Genomic DNA, 15,103 nt, shown 5'->3' with positions numbered 1-15,103 from the left:
AAAAAAAAAAAAAAAAAAAAAAACACCTATACAGTAGTCTTTCCTTATGTTCATTGCACAAAATGAGTTCTGCTTTTAGAACTTTGACACTCAATGGTTAATTTTACAATTTAAGATTCCAACTTTATAACCTTTTCTACTCCAAAATACCCTTTAGTTTTCTTTAGGATGGTGTAGAAACCAGCATTTCTGCACAATTCACTGGAATTTTTTTCTTTGTAATAAAAATCTCTTCTCTGTAAAACCAAAAAACAAAACAAAACAAAGTCCTCTACCTATCATGGTTTCTGCAGCTATGAATGTATTTCTCAGTTTTATAGCTGCTTTATAGCTACTTCAGACTCCAGATCTGCTTTAATGAGTATAACTGCATCCACACGCAGAATACTCCTACAATAGCAACTTGGGGAAAGAGATCTGGAAAAAAAAAAATACATGAGTACCAGGAAACAAACATGGCCCAGTAAAATATGAGGCAAGAATGCCTACAATGAGATGCATTTTTCATTTAAGATTTCTTTCCCATGGTTGTATTTTCTTTTTTAAACAACCAGTTCTGGTCATTAGAATGAATCTGACAGTGCTCTGGAACAACTGTGATTATAGCAAAGCTATTGTTTTTAAAAATGTTATTTATACCTGTTACATTCACTTCTCACCCTCTAAATACTGATGACAGATGTAAGAGAGGCAAATACCAGCACAAATGGGAAGACCATAAAAATGAGTATCACCTTGTGCTTTCAGATACATTTAAGCATTTCAGTGTACAATAGTCCTTTCATTTCACATTTTTAGTAAGATACTGATGCAGTGCAGCAAATATGCAAAGCATCTTCTTTCACACAGTCTGTGCACGACATCTAATTTTTTTTTAAGTTCTGAGATAAAAATGATTTAAAAAAATCCAGGATGAACGAGTTTCAAAATGCATAGTGTTCTGTGCATGAGTCCATTTTCTTTAAACTCTGAAAGAATAAAGTGGTAAGAAAACAAGAAAAAACATTGCTGCTGCATTCTCTGATCTTCTCCATTTTGCTGGTCAGTACTCTACTCTGGCATATAAGGACGGAGGTGATCCTCTATGGTGCCAACTGCCCAGTGGGTGAGCTGTTCCTGTGGCAGGTAGAGGCAGATGCTGCATAACTTGAAGATTGTAGCTTTGTTTTTTGGAGTCTGGAAGGGGAAACATTTTAATACTTTTTAAAAATAAGACTTTAGCGTAACTGTCACATGAAGTCAACTTCCCACAATTAAGTGTCTTAACATACAGAGTAAGGGACAAATTACAGTCCCTATCCATATTCTAGATGGACAAAATCTTGCCATATAAGATGCAGGAAAAATTTATGCAGAATTAAAAGATAAAAAGTTGGGGAAGTAAACCAGAGACTACTTGCTAGAAGAAATTAAATCTAAAAGCATTTCATGAGTTTGAAGTCATTTTTATATAGAGGAAGACAAAGCAGATGTGGTAAGAACAGAAGCTAGTGAGAGAATGAAGGAATAGGTAAAAATTTAAGGCTAGGTGTGGTGGCTCAGACCTGTAATCCCAGCACTTTGGGAGGCTGAGTCAGGAGGATTGCTTGAGCCCAGGAGTTCAAGACCATTCTGGGCAACATGAGGAAAACCCATCTCTACAAAAAATACAAAAATTAGCTGGATGTGATGGCACATGCCTGTAGTCCAGCCACTCGGGAAGCTGAGGTGGATCACCTGTACCCAGGAGGTCAAGGGTATGGTGAGCCATGGTCATGCCAGTGTACTCCAGCCTGGTGACAGAGTGAGACCCTGTCTCAAAAAATAAAAGAAAGATTTAAGCATATCCTGGGGTAAGGGACTAGAAGAAAGCCAAACTATTACCAGTTAAATCAAAACCCTTATTTTTAAGTAGTAGTTACCATTTGAACATCCAACTTAACTACAAAGTTCATCTTTTGTTCACTAGCACCTCTAAAAGGCAAAATAAAGACTGACTTTGAAGATGTCTGAAGTAGTCTACAAATGTAAATGAACCTATACATATGTGCATATACTTTACTTGTATTAATTTTAAATGTAACAACCTTAGGTTAAATTTAACAACCTTAGGATTATCATTTGTTCAATTTCACAGAAGCAAAATGCTCTCCCAACAGTTACAACCTGTCCAAGATCACACAGCCAGCAAGTGGCTTCATCTAAAAACTAAATTGCAATACTTTGATTGCTGCTTAAAAGGGAAGTGGTTATTTGTTGTTGGCAGTGTTTTTTTGTTTTTTTTTTTTTGAGATGGGGTCTCACTGTGTTACTCAGGCAGGAGTATATTGGCGCCATCATGGCTCACTGCAACTCTTAAAATCCTGGGCTCAAGTGATTCTCCCCGCCTCAGCCTCCAGAGTAGCTAGGACCACAGGAGCATACCACAATGTCTGGCTAATTTCTTTGATTTTTTGTAGAGATGAGGTCTCACTCTGTTGCCCAGGCTGGTCTTGAACTCTTGGACTCAAGCAATCCTCCCCCATCGGCCTCCCAAAATGCTAGGATTACAAGAGACACTGTGCCCAAATGGAAGTGCTTATTTGAAATAAATGTGGATCTTTTAAATAAATGTCACTCATCCTTTTAGATTTAAAAAGTCGGTTGGGCATGGTGGCTCAAGCCTGTAATCCCAGCACTTTGGGAGGCCAAGGCAGGCAGATCACAAGTTCAGGAGAACGAGACCATCCTGGCTAACACGGTAAAACCCCGTCTCTACTAAAAATACAAAAAATAAAAATTAGCCAGGCGTGGTGGCGTGCGCCCGTAGTCCCAGTTACTCGGGAGGCTGAGGCAGGAGAATGGTGTGAACCCGGGAGGTGGAGCTTGCAGTGAACTGAGATCGCACCACTGCACTCCAGCCTGGGCGACAGACTCCCTCTCAAAATAAACAAACAAAAAAGAGGGCCCAGGTCAGTACTTCTGGAAACACAATGTGTTTCAAATCACCTGAGGGTTCTGTTTAAAGTGCGGATTCTGATTCGTAGAGTCTGAGAGTCTATATTTTTAACAAGTTCTCAAGTGATGTTTATCCCTTGCCCACACATCTAGTAGAAATGCTTTAGGGCAACGGTTCCCACTACTGTTCACTAGAATCCTGACTTTTAAAAGCTTCGAAGGAGGTGGGTTTTTGCCCTTTTGTTTAAAAAAAAAAAAAAAAAAAGCTTGCCAGATGGCTGTAATGTGTGGCAAAATTTGGGAACCATTGTTCTACGGTGAGGTCTAGGAAATACTGTTTTAAAAATTCATTTTTTTTGAGACAGGGTCTCGTTCTGTCACTCAAGCTGGAGTGTAGTGGCAAGATCTCACTGTAGCCTCCCAAGCTCAAGCAATCCTCCCCCTTCAGCCTCCCCAGCAGCTGGGACTACAGGCACACGCCACCATGCCTGGCTAGTTTTTATATTTTCTGTAGAGATGAAGTTTCGTCATGTTCCCCAGGCTGGTCTGGAATTCCTGAGCTCAAGCAATATGCCCGCCTCGGCTTTCCAAAGTGCTGGGATTACAGGCGTGAGCCACCATGCCCAGCCTATTTTTTGTTTTTTTTAAGTAACTTCAAAAATAATGCAGTGTTTGGGAGACAAAACAAGTAACTTGTATAAAAAACATTTACTAACCAATAAGCTTTTTGAATGAGGCTGTAAGTGGTTTTCAAAAAATCCGCTTACCTGCAAGTGCTGTCTGTCAATGAAGAGAAACACTGACTGGTTAGGATTGTTGACAACGATTCCAGTCTTGTCCTTGCGGCTCAGTACATGCAGAAACTGTTTTTCATAGTCACCGTGATGAAACTCAAATTTGGCCTAAATACAAAATACAACATTTGTATTTAACTTCAAACAAGTTATACTACCTGAAACATCTGCATCTATATGCATATAGCTGTGCTGTCCAATAAAGCAGCCAACAGTCAAATGTTATTTTTTCCTCTTTAAAAAACAAATTATGGCAAACCCACAGCTAGGATCACAGGCAAAAATTTAGATTAAAAGATATTTACAATTCCATTCTTTAGTAACACTAGCCACATTTCAAATGCTCGATGGTCACATGACTACTGGCCACCATTAAGAACAATCTCTTAAGATACAGAACATTTCCTTAATTGTAGAGAATTCTATTGGACAGTACACTCCACGGCGACAGCTGATCAGGAAATTCTCTGCATCAAAATGACTAAATCCTAGTACTCCATGATCATAAAATTGTATTTTCAAACCTACTCAGTCCAAGACTCCCACCATAGTACTTTAAGCCTCAAGGACATCTCTTCTCTTTTGATTAAGAGGCACATTGTTAATTGCTGTTTCTAAGAAAAAAATAAAAATGTTTATTCTAACCCTAGCTGCACAACTCACTAGTTACGTGACCTTACACAGATTCCTTAACTTACCTAAACTTCAGCTTCCTCATCTATAAAATAAAGCCGTAACCCATTTCACAGGACAGTTAAGAGGATTAAATGAAATGTAAAGCCCACAACTGAAATATAGTTCTGCTCCTCACAGATAGGCTATGTTTTTATGTGAATTTTTCCCACAGCTAGCCTTGGGTTGTTTTCAAAAATCTGTGAAGTTATGAAAGACTGTTATCAATTAAGTCAGAACACGCCCTTCAATCTTTTAACATGAGGAAGATCAACTCCATCCTCCCACAAAATATCTGTTGGGCATGGGGAGACGCCAAATGCTAAGACATGACCAGGCTTGATGAAGAATTCAAGAAACCTAGACTTAACAATATGATATTTAGATAATACTGAGTTGTACAAATAATTGTTATTAGTCCATTTAGTTCAAACATATTTTATTGCCCTGTTACGTCTAAAACAGTAGGAAATAATAACATTGAAAAACCAAGTTCCTGCTATGCAGGATTTTATACCTAGGAGCTTTTCTTATAAACCATAACATAAACTATGATATAGCATCACAATACACTACATGTAACATACCAAACTGTACTTCTATACAATTCAAATACTAAATTATTAATATGATCATAACCATATCAAAAGCATGCTATTAGCTACTAAAAAATAGGAATAAGGTTACTTCAGCCTTAACGGGCTTATTACACTGCTGAAGAGGACAAGTACATCCAAATATAAAACCCAACTTGTTTCAAATCCTTTCCCAGAATAAGATGTGATTATTTGTAAAACTCCAATTTTTCCCACCCCTTTTTTTATGAGACGGAGTTTCGCTCTTGTTGCCCAGGCTGGAGTGCAATGGCGTGATCTTGGCTCACTGCAACCTCCGCCTCCTGGGTTCAAGCGATTCTCCTGCCTCAGCCTCCCGAGTAGCTGGGATACAGGCATGCACCACACCACGCCCAGCTACTTTTGTATTTTTAGTAGAGACAGGACTTCTTCATGTTGGTCAGGATGGTCTAAAACTCCTGACCTCAGGTGATCCGCACCACTCAGCCTCCCAAAGTGTTGGGATTACAGGCGTTGAGACACCGCACCTGGCCCAAATTTGGTTATCATCAAACTGCCATGGGAGAAAAAAATAAATAACAGTAAGTAACACGGGAACATGATTTTGGATTGCACCTTTAAAGATTAAGAGAATTTCCCCAGGACAAAGTAGCAATGGTAAGTAATCTGATAAATGCTGACTGGGCATGGTGGCTCAAACCTATAATCCCAGCACTTTTGGAGGCCAAAGCGGGAGGATCACTAGAGGCCAGGAGTTTGAGACCAGTCTGGGCAACACAGTGAGGTCCTATCTACAAAAATAATTAGCTGGGCATGGTGGTGCACACCTGTGGTCCCAGCTACTCATGAGGTTGAGGTGGAAGGATCATTTGGGCCTGGGAGGTCAAGGCTGCAGTGAGCCATGACTGTGCCACTGCACTCCAGCCTGGATGACAGAGTGAGACCACATTCTCACCATCTCAAAACAAAACAAAAAAGCCATGCCAGGAAACAGAACCAACACAAAAACAAATGTGTTAAAAACCGAAATACTATTCAAGTAACAAAGCTGCAATATGGGAAGTAAACAAGGTGGGTGCAGGAACAGTAATCACACTGAAAAGAGGTTTGAGTGAGACTGAAAAAGACCTTCCTTATGGTTCTATAGCATTTCAATTCTATCATATTGAATATCCACTTATGTGAAAAGAAATGGTGTACACACACTCACACACAAACACACACACACAACTTCTCATAAGCAACATGAAAGAAGTAATTCCCACAGAAGTAAGGAAATATTCTAACAGTCGGGGGAGGAGCTAACCTTGGTAGTAGCATTAATAATGAAAAGAAGAGATATATTTCAGTAGTACCTCCTGGCACTTCATAGTACACTGAAGAACTCACTATTTAAAAACAATCCTTATTCTGGTTCCGATTATATCCTCACTGCCCAAATTTTCAGATTTTAAAGTGCTTCAAAAGGCCAGGCACGGTGACTCACATCTGTAATCTCAGCACTTTGGGAGGCTGAGGCAAGAGGATCACTTGAACCCAGAAGTCCAAGACCAGTGTGGGCAACAAAGCGAGACCCCATCTCTACAAAAAATTAATTAAATTTAAAAAATAAGTAAAGCGCTTTAAGAGTTAAAAAAAAAAAAAAAAATGAGGCCTGTGAGTTAAAATTTACCATTCCTTTTCTCATTTTCTTTGAGAAAGAACTAAGTGAGTTATATTTAAGGCCCCTCATACAGGATATTCATACATTTCAAATTACTTCAGAAAAGCAAATTAGTTCTTACAATATTAACCTACTTACTGCAGTTGAATTCTAAAGTTATTACCTACATCATACTTCTTACATTCAGTCCAGAATTTTAAGATTCTATAATTAATAGAGGTAACTTTTCACAGTACAGTGTAGTGAGTTAAAAGCACAGTCAGTCCGGGCTTTTATCCTATTTAACTGCCTTGGGCCTTATTTACCTAATTTCTGTCTCAGTTTCCTCCTATCTACCACCCAGTTATTTTAAGGACTGAGATTAAGTAAGAGAAAGTCTAAGGCCGGGTGTGGTGGCTCATGCCTGTAATCCTACCACTTTTGGAGGCCAAGCCAGGCAGATCACTTGCGGTCAAGAGTACGAGACCAGCCTGGCCAACATGGCAAAACCCCGCCTCTACAAAAAAAAAAAAAAATACAAAAATTAGCTGCGCGCCTGTAATCCCAGCTACTCAGGAGGCTGAGGCACAAGAATGGCTCAAACCTGGGAGGCAGAAGTTGCAGTGAGCCAAGATCACGCCACCACACTCCAGCTTGGGCAACAGAGCAAAACCCTGTCTCAAAAAAAGGACAGGCAAAAAGGAAAAAGGTGGCTCACACCTGTAATCCCAGCATTTTGGGAGGCCGAGGCGGGCGAATCACGAGGTCAAGAGATCCAGACCATCCTGACCAACATGGTGAACACCCGTCTCTCCTAAATATACAAAAATTAGCTGCGTGTGGTGGCGTGTCCCTGTAGACCCAGGGAGGTTGAGGCAGAAGAATCACTTGAACCCAGGAGGCAGAGGTTGCAAGGAGGCAGAAGTTGCAGTGAGCCAAGATCACGCTACTGCACTCCAATCTGACAACAGAGTGGGACTCCATCTCAAGAGACAAAGAAAAAAAAAAAAAAAAAAGCAGAAGCCTAGTACAGTCAACTCTCAATAAACATCAGCCATGACTTCAAAGAGTATTTGACCCAAGACTAAAGTTAACTATTTCAAATAAGGTCCCAGTGGGAAAGGCGGGGTATCAGAAATTTGAAAACATACTGCTACATTTTTCCAATGGAAAATCCTTAACTAAAAAACCAAATCTTAACACCATCTCCAGAGAGTAGATAGAGTTATCAGCCCTGTTCTGAGAACTTTAAATACGCCTTTTCTATTCCTGTTTTCATGCATTTTATATTCATTTTCTCCAGTATTCTTGTCAGTCAGATATCATCCATTAAATGACAGAAATACAGATGCTCCACAACTTGTGATGTTACATCCTGATAAACCCAGTGTAAGTTACACGTATTTTAAATCAAAAAGTGACTTTTTAACTTACAACAATTCCAATTTACATTGAGTTTACCTGGATGTAGTCCCATCATAAATCAAGGAGCACAATGAATTCATATGGCTTTCACATCATGGTAAACTTGAAAAATCTTAGGTTGAACCATTGGAAGTCAGGAGAATCTGTACACAGTACTTTCATATGTATGTAACCAATGGATTATCTTTAGAACTCAGCTGAATTAATCTTAAAACATTAAAAATGATGATTATTAGAGCTTATGTGTAGCAACATTACCATGGGGGCGGTAGAGTATATCAACTTATACAGTCTGTGAAAAACATAAGAACCACAAAGATACTTCAGGGTAATAAGCAGAAGCAAAAGTTTTAAATTACAAATAATCCTCACAATTAGCTTAAAATAAAGCCTTCTAATATTTGATTTAGTATACTTAAAATGAGTCCTTAATATCATCATTTTTCTGCTTATAAAAGTATACTTAAGAAAATTGTGGCAATATATGCCATAAATTATAAAGGAAACATATATGTAAACACATATAATAAAAAAAGGAAAGTTAGCTACACTTGACCTACAACCAAGCACAACTAACACTTTAGTGAACCTCCATCTTCTATGCATATATACTATAAATAAAACTAGGTTCAAGATGAGTAAATGCCCTTAACACTAGAGGGGGATTCACTTGAGCAATGTCCAGTATACCATGACAAACAGTCAAAAGTCAGCAAGATTTTAAGGTTAAGAATGACTACTAAATTTACTTCTTTCCTCTATAATTTTATATACAAATCAACTTCTAGAAAACGATTTCTTTACCCATTTCAGATCACACTCCTTTGGGAAGCAGCAGAGTTAAATATACTGTTTTAGAAGAATGTGTGGTGAAGGCTACAAGAGTTACAGATCTCAGAAGCTCATGTGTGGGCCCCTCTATAAATCAATAAATGTCCACTTCAAAAGATTTTCTCTAGCCATAATTTCAAAGCCACACTGGGCAGGTGGGACCACCACAATGTCAAGAGATTCTATAATCCAAATGCTTTCTTCTCTTGCATCACAATACTCTAAATAGGGGGGACTCGTGAAATAAAACTATCAGAAACCATATTCCCAAAGAATTTATCAAGTTAGACCCTATTATATTCTAGTAGTTTTCACATACTGAAATACTCATCACACTTATTTTAGACCAAAATACCTGAACAGGCCTAAAAGGCTCATCAGATTCCTTCCACCTAGAAAACAGGAGACAGACAATTTTTTCAATATCATTCCGAGGCCAAAGAATGAAATCCATCTCCTGAGTACAGCCAATTACATCCTATAAAATGAGGGGGGAAAAAAAAGTTTACTTTTGAAGAAACAGCTACATCAAGCAATGTCACAAATTATAGGGTTTCCCTATAAAAACATTTTGTAAGTACAAAAGACCTACCATGTATCATTTTATATCTTAGGAAGTAAATATAATAGTTTATAATCTGAATAGCTCATGATGTAATTTTTTATTTTTGCAGAGAGTCCCTCTCTGTGGCCCAGGCTGGAGTGCAATGGCGCAATCTCTGCTTACTGCAACTTCCGCCTACCAGGTTCAACTGATTCTCGTGACTTAGCCTCCCAAATAGCTGCGATTACAAGTGTGTGCCACCATGCCCAGCTAATATATTTTGTATTTTTTTGTTTTGAGACGGAGTCTCGCTCTGTCGCCCAGGCTGGAGTGCAGTGGCCAGATCTCAGCTCACTGCTAGCTCCATCTCCCAGGTTTACGCCATTCTCCTACCTCAGCCTCCCGAGTAGCCGGGACTACAGGCACCCGCCACCTCGCCCGGCTAGTTTTTTTGTATTTTTTCAGTAGAGACGGGGTTTCACCACATCGGCCAGGCTGGTCTCGAACTCCTGACCTCAGGTGATCCACCCACCTCGGCCTCCCAAAGTGTTGGGATTACAGGCGTTAAGTCACTGCACCCGGCCCTAATTTTTTTATCTTGCAGAGAGTAACATACACTCAGTCCAATGCTCCTAACACCAAGACCTAGATTTATCAGTGCATAGTCAAAACTCCAACAAAATCTCTGGTATCTGTTGTATTGTCAGACCCTTAAACTTTATTTCCACCTTTAAAAATCAGAATCTATTTAACAAAGATATCTTAGAACTCCTAATATGAATCACTATCCTATTATAGTTGAAATGCTCTTTTTATGTTGATAGGAAACTACTTTTCTCCATTCCTGACTTCTGCTTCATTACTATAGCCAGCATATTAATTTTTGAAGGTCCACAAATCTCTTCCAGACCAGTACCTGGTTATCTCCAGCATTCTCCCCAAGTAACTGTGGGGATATCTTGGTTCAGGTATGCCCAGATTAACTTTTAATATGTTGCAGAAGTTTACAAAGCTGGAAGCACTTCCTTATATTCATATTCCCCCCAAAAAAGGAAATACAATAAACGGAGATATAAGACATGTATCCACAATAATACACACGATTATGAGCCTAATACAACAAAGTTTCCCATGTTTTACTCAAGATCAAATTTTAAAAAACAAACCTACTTTAAAAATTTTAAAACTTTATGTATAACACTTAAATTATCAAAAATAGTTGGCTACTGGCTGGGTGCAGTGGCTCACAGCTGTAATCTCAGCACTTTGGGAGGTCAAGGTAGGAGGATGACTTGAGGTCAGGAGTTCCAGACCAGCCTAGCCAACACGGCAAAACCCCGTCTCTACTAAAAATACAAAAAATTAGCCGAGCATGGTGGCACACAACTGTAGTCCCTAGTCCCAGCCACTGAGGAGGCTAAGGCAGAGGCATCATTTGAATACGCGGGGGCAGAGGCTGCCATGAGCCAAGATCACGCCACTGCGCTCCAGCCTCGGCAAAAGAGCAAAACTTTGTCTCCAAAAAAAAAAAAGTCCGCGATCATCAACACCTAACACAGATTAAAGAAATCCCTTTATATACTTTATCCACATAAGAATGGTCTGGGGTAAAAAATGTATTTTTCTAATCCTATAAACACAGTGCTTTAAAGTCACGATCCCAGTTATCAACATGGCACAAAGACAAATTTACCCTTAGAGACTGGTCACTATCATAACTACCCACTTTAAGGGGGGGTGGGAAATGCAAGGTTAATCCACAGAAACTTTATCAAGTCAAGACTTAAGGCAGAACTTACCCTTCTCATAGACTGATATCGAGGAGCATGGAGCTGTACCACATCCTTCTGTAAAAGCTCTAGGGAACTTTCCAAGGAATAGCTGGAATCTCGCACACCTTTCAGGATATTTTCTTCATAATTATTTGTCATGACTGGTATAACCTCAGACACTTCAAAAAGTGCTGACTTTTTCTTCTAAAAGAAAAGAAAATGGTGTATTAACCCACAGGGAGCACAGCCTTTTAACACTCAGTTCATATTAAAATGTCATGTAACATTAACTCCACAAAATTCTTAACTGACTGAAATAAGTCATATACTGAAAACACATGTTCAGATAGGTAATTCATTCTGTTCTTCTCCTACCCTCCCCCTCCAGCCATACATGTACAAGCTATCATTTGAATGTTTAATGCTTGAGTTTTATAGCATAATGGTGTCCATAGCATTATTTTGGACATTACTTCTTAAAATTAAAAATCTCACCAGTTTTAAAACAACACTATTCAGACAAATGAATTGTTTCATTCCTTACATGGGCCAATCTCCATTACTTTCTCAACATTACATAATCAAAACCATCAATATTTATGGGTGGTTTTTTTTTTTTTTTTTTTTTTTGAGATGGAGCCTCGCTGTGTTGCCCAGGCTAGAGTGCAGTGGCACGATCTTGGCTCAATGCAACCTCTGCCTCCTGGGTTGAGGGACTCTCCTGCCTCAGCCTCCCGAGTAGCTGGGATTACAGGCCTGCGCCACCACATCTGACTAATTTTTGTATTTTCAGTAGAGACGGGGTTTCACCATGTTGGTCAAACTGGCCTTGGACTCCTGACCTCAAGTGATCCGCCTGCCTCAGCCTCCCAAAGTGCTGGGATTACAGGCGTGAGCCACTGCACCCAGCCAAAAACCATCAATATTTGAAAGACTAAAAAAAAGCACACCAAGTTCTTTTTTAATACTAGTCGACACCAAGTTCGCATCACAAAACTACTTTTTGAAATTCTATACTATTAGGTATATAAAATGAATTATTCAGGGTAACTGCATGGACACTGTCCATTCACAGAATAAAACCAGATTATCATTGGTGTTAAAGAATTAGACGGTGCAATTTGGGGTAATGTATAGATTAAATACAAAGATGTGGTCTCATCACTTATTATCTTGGATTAATCAAGATCCAAGATATGCTCCAATCATTCCAAGATATGCTCTCGGAAGAGCATACATTGTATCATCTTCAACTAAAATCCAATCTCATCAATTCTGAGTCACCTTGTCAACAAAAGTGGAGATGTAAGTCCTTGATACCACCCAATCTTGGGACCGTCACTTCAAAAATTACTTTAAAATCACTTCACAATGCTATACTTCAGCAGCTAAGAATGTTCTTAAATACAAATAACCTTTTAGGAGTTAAGAGTTAGGGCTATGCATGGCAGCTCCTGCCTGTAATCCCAGCACTTTAGAACACCACGACAGGAGGATCACTTTAGCCCAGGAGTTCAAGACTGGCCTGGGCAACACACTGAGGCCTGTCTCAGCAACAAAAATAAGTAAATAAAAGAGTTAAACAGTAGGGGAAAACCTGGGAAACTTCCAGATACTAAATAGATACCACACTAAGACTGTATTTCTGATATGAAATTAGCTAGTAATTTAAGCACCAAAATTCAAGTAGCACTTCCTTATATTCATAACCTCATCTCCGGTGAAATAAGCCTTGTTGATAATTTAAGAAAATGTTCATTTTAAGTTGCAAAAAATACTGCTTTTATCATCCCATCCTTGACTACTCACAACTCACTGTTTGCTATTTAACTGTGGAACTAATTCGGATTAAGACCTCCACCGCCCCTAAAAATGAAACTTCCTCTAGGTCATTTTGAATTTTTAAAAACTGTACTTCTATACGAGGCAAAATGAACTCTAAGTAAAAAAGAAAATCACACTTCTAAACACAAATTAACCATTTCAGTATTTAATTGCTCCTAAAAGTTAAGGTGCACTCCACTTCATTAAATGTATGAGAAAAGATTACCTACATTACTGAGTTTAAGAAATAGACTAACTTTAGCATATGAACAGTCTAATTACAATTTAACATTTCAAGCATCTTATTTATACTCTACATCAGATAATCTTTAAATTCCGTCCTAAAGTTCCCTATGTTAACTCCACATAAAATTTTTTATGTTGCCCACCCCATGTCAACTCATTGTATACTACTATTAAGCTTCAGACTCAAATTTATTTCCAAACCAAGAAATGCTCAAGGATCTTTTTGTATGCTGCAACTGCTCAATTCAGAATCACCCCTAAGGGTGAAAAACAGAGCATACAAAGCAGACTTTTTTCAACCACTCTTTAACCTAATATTCATAATTTAAGAGTAACAATACACACTTACAAAAATCACTTGTGCTAATTCACCATTAAGAACTTTAAATTACCTTCTCCTTGAATACAAACGCAATATACATCTTGAAGTCAAACTGGTCAGCTAGAGATTCTTTTTTCTTTCTAAGCTGAGCACGTAGTCTGTTCAGAGCTTGTTTCTTCCGGGAGTTTGGGTCCCCCATTTTGAAATACAGGTGGTACTAAAGCCTTTGGAAATTGTCACTAAACTATGGGCACTTTTTCTTAAGACTCAAGTACAACAGAAACAAGTCATTTTTTTTCCTGCTAATATGATTTAATAGCGAAAATCACGACTGTAACCCAAAAACTGCACCTTCTGGCAATATTAGCAGACTGTCATATTACAGGGTCAAGAAACAAAAGCTGCTGTCCAGTCATGTTTGGACAATAACGTTTGGGGTCAGACGGGAAAAAGGGAGGGAAGAAAGGAAAGAGAGAGGAGAAACTAACTAACTTTCTGGAAAACACATTTGGCTTAACTGCCAAAATAAAGACTGCGGAGAAATGAAAAGCCTATAATCAGGATTTAGGTGTGCAATAAAACACAGCTGACACCAGACCAATCCCTAAAATCCATCCGGATTTTCCCCCTCTTTTTAGAAAAGGGATTAAGAAAAGGAACAGGGAGGGGGGGAAGTGTGATCCTTGCTTTCCAAAAAAAAACAAACAAACAAAAAAAAAAACAAAAGAAAACTCACCAAAACCAAAACCAAAACCAAACACCAAAAACAGGGTAGGTGAATGAAACTGAAATATCCAATTAGATTTTACCCAGCCAGCTCCATGGCTGTAGTACCTAATTCTTAGTTATTTCAGATTTCACTATTGCTATGTATTGTCAGTGCTTGTTATTGATTACACTTGGTGGTGAGCGTAGAGAAAAGTGCAAAATCAGTAGAGAAGGAAAGGGAGAGGTACAGGGTTTCCCTGCAATCAACTACAGTGTATACCGGGGGCGGGCAGCTGTTGCCCAAAGGAGCCATGAGAAAAAACAGCGGAGTCATTACCAACTTCCCCATCAACCACATTTTCACCCTCAGGCGGCTGCTAACGCTGCTGCCAAGGAGAATCATGATGGCAAAAGGAAAAGGGGTATATAATACGGTATTAATTATTCCGGCTCTGTGGTTATACCTGATTAATGCCCGGGTTCCCAACACCCCCAGCCTGCAATTAGTCCTACATTCCCCAAGGGAGACTTCCCTGTGGATTTGCCCCCGTTCAAGATGGTGGGGAGTGCGATTTATCTTCTTGTGAGCATTGCCGAGGCAAAGGTGGCGGGTTCTTCTCCCAAATCCCAGGCGGTGCCCGGAGACCACCTGCCTTCCACCCCCCCAGGTCCCACCCCCACCCCTTGCCTTCAGCGGCAGCGACTCACTCGCACCACGGGAGACAGAGGATCACTCGGGTTTTCACTCATTTCATCGTGGAAACAATTCCCGCCCAGGTGGAGTAGGCGGGAGAGGGTAAATGGGAAGGTTCAGTGGGGAAAAAAGAAAATA

The 15,103-nt window shown here is 39.3% G+C and overlaps 1 protein-coding gene across 3 annotated transcripts; it reads right to left on the bottom strand.

The window, feature by feature from the left end:
• CUNH6orf62 (chromosome unknown C6orf62 homolog) lies at positions 1-15,103 on the bottom strand. Of its 3 annotated transcripts, none has more exons than XM_017878534.1 (5): positions 14,980-15,103; positions 11,199-11,375; positions 9,211-9,333; positions 3,684-3,818; positions 1-1,176 (listed from the first exon to the last, which is right to left on the bottom strand). In XM_017878534.1, exons 1-5 carry the CDS (start codon positions 15,019-15,021, stop codon positions 1,051-1,053), a joined length of 603 nt encoding a protein of 200 aa, XP_017734023.1. In that variant the 5' UTR covers positions 15,022-15,103; the 3' UTR covers positions 1-1,050. The 3 variants fall into 3 exon arrangements, with proteins under 3 accessions (XP_017734023.1, XP_017734022.1, XP_017734025.1); XM_017878533.1 differs by lacking the exon at positions 14,980-15,103 and adding an exon at positions 13,634-14,454; XM_017878536.1 differs by lacking the exons at positions 9,211-9,333; positions 14,980-15,103 and adding an exon at positions 13,634-14,454.

The sequence above is a fragment of the Rhinopithecus bieti genome, unplaced genomic scaffold, assembly GCF_001698545.2.
Source record: "Rhinopithecus bieti isolate Rb0 unplaced genomic scaffold, ASM169854v2 scaffold_11110, whole genome shotgun sequence".
In the NCBI taxonomy this organism is placed as follows: domain Eukaryota; kingdom Metazoa; phylum Chordata; class Mammalia; order Primates; family Cercopithecidae; genus Rhinopithecus; species Rhinopithecus bieti.
Note: the sequence above shows the minus strand (reverse complement) of the source record. Positions and strands in the feature narration are given on the sequence as shown.